At 39.0% G+C, this 10,677-nt stretch overlaps 1 protein-coding gene across 5 annotated transcripts in view; it reads right to left on the minus strand.

Moving 5' to 3' along the window:
- Positions 1–6,452: 6,452 nt before the first annotated feature.
- The window catches only part of dennd1b (DENN/MADD domain containing 1B), an 81,187-nt gene continuing 76,962 nt past the window's right edge, over positions 6,453–10,677 (minus strand). For all 5 annotated transcript variants that reach the window (XM_047808823.1, XM_047808818.1, XM_047808815.1 and 2 more), the window contains 2 exons: positions 10,364–10,583; positions 6,453–10,207 (listed from right to left, as the gene is read on the minus strand). In XM_047808823.1, the coding sequence (XP_047664779.1) occupies positions 9,668–10,207; positions 10,364–10,583 (760 nt within the window). In that variant the 3' untranslated portion in view covers positions 6,453–9,667. The remainder of the gene's footprint in view (positions 10,208–10,363; positions 10,584–10,677) is intronic.

Raw genomic sequence — 10,677 nt, forward strand, 5'->3', positions numbered from 1 at the left:
AGAAGCACTTCATTATAATCTTCATCTATTGTCTCCAGCCGTTTACTCACAAGATCACTGATCTCAGCGGTCAGTGCAGCACAAGCTTCCATACGATTGACAATGTCTGGAGATGTAGCATTGTTATGCAGTATTGGTTCATAGTGCTGATAAACTGAGTTTTGCCTGCTTTGAATGTCTTGCAGTATTCTTTCAAGATTCTGAGGTGAACAGAACATTTTCAGTCTAGACCTAGTCTCTTTTGCAGTCTCCTTCCAAAAGTTATAAGCCTTATAGAAAGCTTTCTCTTTCTTCTTAGCTTCCGGTTCACACATAGACCTTTCTGTAGACCTTTCTCTGTCAAGCTTCTTTCACGTGAACTTGATCTGATTTGCTGTGCACGTGGGTTGCTTATTTCTACTGCTGGGAGTGACATCTCTTTTATTAGTTCGACAATTCTTACAACAGTATCTTCCACGGCCTCCTCTACATTTACAGCTTCCATTATCGGGGAGAAATTTAAATAGTAAGTGATACCACTCTCGTCAGACCTCTAGTATGTATGCACCCAATAGATATTAGCAAGCAGGATAAATGCAAATACAAACAGCAATATATGTATACAACATTCAAAGATTAGCTTGTAATAGCAATCACCAGAAAGTGTCAGATTTCACAAAATGTAACTTTGAATACTCTATAGATTCAAGTTTCTTTAAGCAATGCACAAATTTTACTCAAATAATGTATTTCAGTCTTTAAACTATATACAATAGATGTGTTGCATAGCATGGATTGTTTCTTTCAATTTACACAGTTCAGGTAACAGAATGCAACATGATCTTAAACTCTCTTATAACTCAAATTCTCACTGCATCTGCGACGTAGAAACGAAAAAACTGCCACCTTTGCTCTTTAAGGCTCTCCAATGACGTCACGACACCCAGCTGCTTGACTCGAAGAATGGTCATGCTTTAGAGATGCGACCGCGTGAAGACAACGACAGCAGCGATGTAACAGATGCATGGTTCCTTTAAGCACAGAGTTTCACTGTAGCTGCCCATTGGTATCCATAAAAGAGACGCAGAGAGTTTCCTTTCTCTATTTCGCTCGCAAAGAGCGCCAATAAACTTTTATTTGCGTAGCACCGTGAAACTACACAAAGAAGCAACATAACAAATAAATACGACTCATATCCAAAAAAATACGATAAATAAAGTTCACATTTGCAGAGAAACATATAAAATATAAATGATAAAGTGGATGAAGACAATATGAAACGATTAATTAACAAAAGGAACTCGATGATTAACATTTACATGCTAACACCTCGCTCCGCTTTACCAAAAGGAACTAAGATGAAATTAAGCAGAATTTAGTCTCTGCTCACTGGAAAACACATATATGCACATGGACTGTACAGGAACATGAATCTTCGCTCTTTTCTCTCTGCTGATCTAATTACTTTTGCGTTACTCTCCCTACAGCATAACCTAACATGCTCAAGAAAACATGCTGAAACATGTAACATCTTCAAGAAAAATTTAAAGTGACACAAGCAGTCATTTACATATTCTATTAGCTAAGGAGGGAGGTGTATGGACCTAATGACGATGACATGGATCCATCTCTGACACACTGCATGACATTCACAAAGTAGAACGTGGAGATTATAGTTGGGGACTCTGGTACACACTATCTATCATAGTAGTGAGTGAATGATTATATGGCCATAGGGCTGTCTACCCCACCGCACAAGGGGAAAGGCCTTAAGGATAGGAAGTGACAGCATCTGGGCGTGGCTGAGAGGGCAAACAGTCTTTTGACCGTGTGGTGGTGTGCCATATAAGAGAATGCTTTAATTTAATTGTATATTTTTATTTTACTTCAAGTTTTCTGTAACATTACAACAACATCAATAAAAGGTCAATTCTCAAAAGACTGCTCTGGGTGGATATACTTGGATCAAAGGAATATTGGATCTGAATAGCAGATACGGAAGTCTAGGAAGTGCATGTGCCATCGTGGATTGTTTGAAGGCCGAAGCCAATCCTAGTGAATCCGAAAGAATCGGTATGTGAAACAAAGAACTTTTTAGGGTGCTTTCACACCTATAGTTCGGTTCATTTGGTCCGGACCAAAAGCAAAAAATGATACATTTGTATATTTTTAGCAGTTTTGGTTCCTTTTCACACCACACTGATCGTTCTGTTCCGCACCAGTTGAAACGAACCAAAATTCAGTCATGTGATAACATCCACATCACTCATTGGCCACATGTCTTTGAGTGTATTTCCTAAACTGCTTCTCGATTGGTCAGAATAAACGTCCGGGAAATTTCAACAAAACTCCGGAAGTAAACAAAAAAAGGAAAATACAGCATACAGTACACCATGGAGAGACGACTGCGCGCTGCAATTATGTTCGTGGTTGTAATCTGCTACATCGCTTGTATACAGCACTCTATGCAAAGTCTTAATTTTCAGAATGAAGGGCAGATGCGACTTGAAAATATCATTTTAATGCAAATGGCGAAGACGCATCGCAAGACACTTCAGGAGGCGGCGAGCATTACTTTTGCGAAACTGTGACATGCTCATCTTCCAAAAATATTGCCAATGACCCACTATGGCAGCTGGTTTACTCCAAAATGCGCAATACTTTTTGCAGTTAGGCCTATTCGATCTCGGATCCTGTTCTCACCACAAACGAACCGTACCAGAGTTCGTTAGAAAGCGTACCGAGACCACCTCTTCAAGGAGGTCTCGGTACGCTTGTTTGGTCCGCTTTTGGTGCGCATCAGAGTCATTCTCACCTGCCCAAACGAACCGCACCAAATAAGCAATTGAACTCTGGTACGATTCAACCGAACTAAACAAGGCAGGGGTGAAAGCACCCTTAAGGAACTTTTCTCTGTGAATTAAAGAGAATTCATTTTGATGAACATTGAGTTATATTTTTGGAAGAAAAGGGACCTTTGAGTTTGCCACATGGAACAAAGAGCCTCAATCAATATGGATGTTGCACCTGTTGAGGAAGGAAGGCAGGAAGAATTGTTTGAGTTAGAAAAGAAGAAGAAAGAAGCAAGAAATGCTAGAAAGAATGTGTGCTGCATTGACTCGTAAAATGAATAAAACAACTGAGCTTTTGTCTGATCCAGTTAATTTGGAGAAACTAAAGGAGAATGTTCAGAAATACACAGAAATGTTGGAAGAATTGAATGACCTGCACAAATGTTACCAACAGTTACTCTCAAAAGATGAGGGTGCTGACGAGACACTGAACAGTGGTATGAGCCAAAGTTGATAAACATCAATTAATTTAAGTTTAAGGCTGACTAGTGGATTCACTCCTGTACTGGTCAACCACTGCCAGAAAGCGGAGATGAAATTGCTCAGCATCGGCTCGTTTGGTGGCACATGCTGAGAAGGCAGCGCTTTTAGCTAAGGCTGCTGCTTTGAAAGAAAGGCATGCTTTGGAAGAAAAGGAAGAGCACTTAGCTAAAGAAAGAGAGGAAGTAAGAAGGCAAAAGGAAACTCTGAACTTCGCAGCTGAGTTGTCTGCTGCAAATGCAAAGCTTGCAGTGTTGAAGGGCATGGAAGAACAAGTTTATTCCACCCCAGTCGATGGCATGAACTCATACTTTCACGAGAGGAACTTGGAACTCGCCAACATGGAAACTCTGCCAACAGAGCCTCCAGCAACCAATGTGTATGAACATAGGAGTGTGCGCCCAAATGACAGTGCACAGCATCAACAGCTGCCATTGTATCGACTATCACAATCTCTGCAGGCAGAAGGTATAGCTAGAGAGGGTGCTAGGGTAGTCCCATGATCAATCCGACAGAGTGGAACTCAGTACAGAATATAGGCAGCTGGCGGAAGACGTTTTTGTTAAACCATATGCAGACAGAGCAGATCCTATGTTATCAGAACAGGAGCTTGTGCAGCGCAAACCATTAGAGGACAGTGTACGTTCCAATAGTCTCATTGCTGTCTTAAACAGGCAAAATGAAATTACATCTATGCTTCTCAAACAGCAGCAATTGTCATTATTGCCACCTAAAGGTGTAATCATATATGATGGGGACATTTTACAGTTTAGATCATTTATGACATCTTTTAAACACAACATTGAGATGAAAACAGACAGTGGACAAGATAGGTTGTTTTACTTTGAGCAATTTACTAGAGGGCAAGCTAGAGACCTAGTAAGCATATGGATGGAGATCAGGGTTATCTCAGGGCAAAGTGCTTGTTGCTTGAACATTTTGGCACTGAGTACAAAATTTCCACAGCCTATATTGAAAAGGTTCTTAAATGGCCAAATATAAAACCTACAGCCTTGAATGAGTGTTCCCTGTACCTCAAAGGATGTTGTAATGCCATGGCGAAGATGAACTACATGGAGGAATTGAATGTAGCCTCTACCTTGAAAGCCATTGTTATGAAATTACCCTACAAGCTGCAGGATAGATGGCGGACTAAAGCTCAAGAGAAACTTGAAGACGACAGCAGGATTACATTTACAGACCTTGTACAGTTCATTGAGAAACAGGCCAAGATATGTTCTAACCCGATATTTGGAGATATACAAGAAACTGTTGCAAGCAGGAATAAAAGGCCCAATGTAAGTAGAACCCTTTTTAGGCCCAAGTCTACCTATGCAAGTAAAGTAAACACACTGAGCACTCCAGCTGCTCCAAGCATAAATAGGGATGTGAAAACCCCATGCCTCTGCTGTGATGGTGCTCATTGCCTGGAGAACTGCTCCCACTTCAAGAAGATTTTTACCCGCTACTGCCAGAAGAATTGTTCGGGATGCAAAGAATAACCCACAACTTGGAGAGAAAGACAGACTGCTGGGAAAAAGTGTTGTTGTTTCAAGGAGCACAATAAGGAGGGACTTGAACGCAAATGACCTGCATGGGTGAGTTGTCAGGAGAAAGTTATTACTGCGCCCATGCCACAAAAAGTCCTGTCTTCAGGACAACAGACAGCACCTAGACAAGACTCACAGCTTCTGCAGCAGAGTGGAGGGATGAGACCAAAATTGAACGTTATACACTATGGTTGGAGAGGAGTCACCCATCCTCGCAAGTCGCTCAGGTTTGCAGACTGTGAAGTGGTGCGACTCTTTAAATCTCTGGAAGCCCTCATGTCTGTCACCTTCTGACCTTCTGAACGTTGTAGTCATAACCATAAACACTATTGTTCTGCATGGTTAGCCAGTGACTCATGGGATTACTGTGGATGGAGCCGCCTGGAGACTGTCATGCCTTCTTTGAACCATTTTGTTGTCAGTTAGCTGTATGGTCTTTAATTCCTCCTGAAGTCTTCAAATTATTGCTCATAGTGTTGGGTCTGTGGTGAACTCAGAGTTTACGATGACCCATTAGTTCCCCAGGAGCTCTCTGTTGTACTATTTTAAACTGTTGTAGAAAGAACATAATTTACATTGACATTGTTTCCTGTCCAGTGTCACCCAAAAATAATTCAATTATTTTTTTTTTTTACTAGAAAATGATTTTTTGCAAAATATATGTTAATATGTTGGAAACTATAAAGTGAAAAAAAAGGCATATATAATTATATATAATTATTTTTTATAAGCAGTAAAAACAGACAAGGTCAACTTGACTCAGCGCTCCTAATTTGCATAGGAATGCAGACGAGGTCTGCGGAATAAATAAAGTTAATAAAGTTTCCTTTATTATGTTCTCAGAATTTTTTTAGAAGGCCATCGTTGATGAATTAACAATATTATCCAAAAACTACAAGGCAAACAAAGACTCTTTAATGATGTGCACCAAATAATGTACAAACACACATACACTGAAAAAATCAGGAGATGATCTGCTCACATCCCAGTTGTGTTGTTTAGACACACATTACTGAATATAGTCAACATAAACAACCTAACTTGGAAAGATTATTACAGTTACTAGGCACTTTATTAGGAACAATTCATGCAGGTATACAATCAGCCAATAATGCGGCAGCAGCACAATGCATACAACCATGCAGATACGAGTCAGGAGCCTCAGATAATATTCACACCAAAGAAAGAAGAAGTCTGATCTCTGTGACTTAACCATGACATGGATGTGGATGGATTTTTAAAACAAAAGTATATACAGGTGCGTCTCAATAAATTAGAACGTCATGGAAAAGTTCATTTATTTCAGTAATTCAACTCAAATAGTGAAACTCGTGTATTATATAAATTCAGTACACACAGACCGAAGTAATTTATGTGTTTGTTTCTTTTAATTGTGATGATTTTTGTCTCACATTTAACAAAAACCCACTAATTCACTATCTTAAAAAAATTTGAACACTTCATAAGACCAATAAAAAAACATTTTTAGTGAATTGTTGGCCTTCATTTACTGTATATGTACTCAGTACTCGGTTGGGGCTCCTTTTGCTTTAATTACTGCCTCAATTCGGCACGGCATGGAGGTGATCAGTCTGTGGCACTTTTTTTAATGACTTTTTTTTTTAACAGCTTGAAGACACTGCATAAAAAAATCATGGACACGTGAATCTACACAAATTATCAGATGTCCACTGAACTGAATTAATTATGTAATCAATTCAACCCGTCACTTTCCTTTAAGAGAAAAAATGACAACACATCCAGTAAAAATCACTGTTAAAAAAAAAAAAAAAAAGCTCCAGTAATATAGAAAATGAACCCAGGACCCCATGTATACTGTCTGTAGAGGGCTTAATGCTATCCTTTGGCAAGCAATTATACATTATAAGTGTTTCCAATTAGTAAAAGCTTTCATACTCAGAACAAAGATACTCGAATAATATGACCGAGAAATAAAATCGTTTTTCTTTTAATAAAGCACATTCCTGAAACAGATTTTTTTTTAGAAATAGATCTAGCATTTAAAAAAAAAAAAAAAGTAAGATGCATGTATGATGACAATCTAAAAAACAGTGTCTCTCAATTTTATTAAGATGACATCACCAGTTTTATCAAAGATGATATTTCCTTTTGAAAGGTTTTTGCCACCCACATGGTGTCTAGTGTTGTTAAATAATTACCAGGAATCATTTACATATTTGCCATTTGATTATTATGTTCCATAAAAACTTCTGTGGTGTTAAAACCAGAAGAATAAGGACCCAACACCGTGTTAGTGATCAACCCAGTCTCACAGCCGTGAGACTGGGTTGTAGTGATATGCAGATATGCATAATTGAAAACTCTTAGTTATTTAACTGATCAAGTGCAAATATTAATACAAATGACAAAATGAGCTTTATTTTTTTTTCAGATACTGACAGTTGAATTAAAAAATGAGATGATAATGAAATGAAAAACCAAGAAACTCTTTAAGCTCCCATAACAGCTTCAAGTCATCTGTGCATTAGATTCGACACGTTTCTGGACAGAGGAATGCCTCTCGTCTTAAAGCTTTGTCCTCAGCTGCTATTTTTGATGACGGTGGTTATGATAAGTGCTCAATTTCACAACATAGCATATGATGATTTATCATTTCATACTCATCAACGCACTCAGTGAGAGTCCTTGTGTATGTGGGCGGAGTCATTCTGGGAGAGACATCAGGATAGAAGGGAACAAGTGTAATGCCATGATGTCATTCTTAATAAAATACAGTATATATGAATGGAGGGATTGATTAAGGAACACCGTGAGTTACATTCAGTTAATAAGGCACATCCATACTGCTTGAAGTTAATTAACCAAACTACTTTTCCCACTCAAATAATACTGAAACCTCTCACTAGAAAAAAGTCTTTCCTTATTCCGTAACAACAATTTTTACTTTCAACAATTAGAAAATAACACAATTAGAAAAAAAAAAAATGAACAGAATAAATGTAACACCTAATATAGTGCTGCTAGACTTTTACTGACAGACACCTTTATTTAGAGCAAACACCACCTTTTATTTTGTATAGCAGTAGTGGCTTGGTGATGGGTTCGAACTCTTGACTTTCCAACATTTCAGACATCTTTATGCATAATTAACTACTACTTTGAATTTTCAGTACCAATGATGTGCACAATGTTACAACAACAACAACAATGTTATTTAAAATTTAACATTCAGATATTTGGCTCTGTAGTTTTGCACTAAATAAATCGCACTCATAAATTGTTTTGTACGGATGTATACTGGTGTTCGTAAAAATCCTGCCATTTTGAAAAATAATAATAATAATATATAATAATAAATAATCCTCAATCAAATCGTTCAGCTGAATATTTTCCATATTTTTTTATAATAAAATCACTTTTTTATCATTAACATTATGTTCTGTAATATTTTTATTGGCACAGCACTGAGTCAAAATAATGTACACCGGTTTTTCAGGAGTGTTTGTGGGGATCACTGCATGCAAACCAGCTGTGTCAGGAACATGCTTGGTTATTTTACGGGTGATTAACTTTCATCGACATACACAAAAAAATACCACCATTAAGTAATACCACTTTTACATGATGGGTCATAATATAGTAGAATATTTAGTTTTAATGTAAAAATTGAAACAATTCAGAATAACAGTATCTAACAAACTCTGGCGGTGAACTATCACACAAATACAGGGTTTGATGACTTGACCATACAGAAAGAAAAAAAAAAACGTCCTGGCTATACAGTGATGAGGAAACCAGGATCATGTTTTCACTATACATACCTGTGTTCACCTCCAGCTCAGCTGACATGTGCTTTAGAGGCAAGTGTACTAAAAGAAAAATACAAGGCTTTCTTGTGCATTAGATGCTGTGCAGCAAAGGTCACGATGTATTTGCAGAAAACACCGACCTGAGAATAGTCTTGGGAAACGAACCACACGTACGTTGTAACAAAATGTGCTGTTACTTCTGAATTATACATGTACACCACAACAACAACAACAAAAAAACAACATAACTGAGGAGTAAGAATGACCTAAAGCTACAGACATCGAAGGCAGCATGAGTCCATAGAGCACAGAGATTCACAGTTAATGAACACTGCATAGTACCAGAAGCAAATCAGAAATACCTTTAAGGCGTACTGTCTTGTTCAAAAATAGACTTTTGTAAAAATATATTATGTGGACATAAGCTCATTCTCTAAAAATTTTGATTTACAGTGATTAACTTAATGTACCTGTTTGGAAGTGCAAATTACTGGCTTGGAATCGCCTCGCTCACGTAGAGTAAGCACTTATACAACTTATATACTGTACCCAGGACGGGCGGCCAGTCCACCACTGGGCACCGTGTGAACACTGAGCAATTTATTTAAACCTAAGATTGAATTTTCTGAATTATCTTTTTTTGGAGGTTGGATGAAACTGGAGAACCCAAAAGAAACCCATACAGGAAGACAGGAAGAAAAGGAACAAAACTCCACACAGTAACCAGAGCTCAGGATTAAACCAGGGATCCTGAAGCTGTGAGACAGAAATGCAACCCGCTGTGCTGCTGCTGTGCTTCCCCGTACAATCACCTATGATAACTAATCATTTTGCCAAACAAACATTCCAATACCCATTTATAAAACAATTGTTAAACACAAGTCAAATTTAGCAAACGATACAAAAGTGGCTCTGATACAGAATGATTATGGTGTACAGGAAAGAAAGGAAGAAGAAGGAGGAGGCTGAAATTCTCAGGCCTACGCTGTACTGTACTGTTGTGGTCTGGCATGGGTTACAAGTTAGAGTTCAAAGCCGCACTGAGACGACACTCAATTTCCTCCAGCAAGCCTTGTTCCTGAACCTTGGCCTCCCCTTCTTCTCTATTGCCTTTGTTTTCTATTTCCCAAGGAATAAGCAGTGAAGGCTGCCTGTTGCTTCCCCCTTGCTGTGAACGCTCTTGGTAGTGCCTCAGAGTCTCTTTGGATAGGACTTTCCTCCTCAGGCCACTGGAGCCCTCCGTCACCTGACTCTCTGGGCTCAGCTTCAGGTCCGAGGGAAGCTCTAGATAGACAGAAGGGCTGGCATTCGTAACCAATTTGCATGCCAGAGGCTGAGTGGGAGGCATCATGAGAGAATTCCTCATGTCTGAAATGGTCTCGCTGGGTTTGGTAGAATCTGGCAGCGAGCGGGTGCTGCACTGGCGACGAGGAGAAGGAGGGAGGTGCTTGCCATTGATGGCGCTGTCATCCTGCCCCATGTTCCATCCACTCTGATCTCCACTGGTGGCCATGCCCACTTCACCAGTTTGAACTGGACTAGTCTTAGATAGAGACTAAAGCAAATGCACATACAGTACCATATGACTTGTTAGTGTTAAAGGCTTTATATGAATTTGCTCAGAGAGTACAAAGCATACAATGTAAGATAATTATTTAATGCATATTAAAAAAAAATTTAAAAAATGATACAGAAATTAAGCTTGCCTCACCGTGGTACAGCAGTCGAGCTCATCCATAGACCGGAAAAAGTCAAGGCTCTTGGCTGAGGAGAGCTTTGAACCATGATCTAACGTGGTGGTGCTGAGTGAATCTAGGATTTCTTCCAGCAAATTCATTTCGCCTGTCTGACCTGCATCGTGCTCGAATTCGCACGAGTCGTCACTGTCCACCATGTAGAATGGCACTTCCTCACTGTCCTCAGAGGAGATTCTAAAGCCAAACACACACACACACACACACACACACACACCAGGAAACATACCAATCTTCAGTACAACAGAGGTCAATGTGAGATAAATAATGA

The sequence above is a fragment of the Tachysurus fulvidraco genome, chromosome 2 (assembly GCF_022655615.1).
Source record: "Tachysurus fulvidraco isolate hzauxx_2018 chromosome 2, HZAU_PFXX_2.0, whole genome shotgun sequence".
NCBI classification, from domain to species: domain Eukaryota; kingdom Metazoa; phylum Chordata; class Actinopteri; order Siluriformes; family Bagridae; genus Tachysurus; species Tachysurus fulvidraco.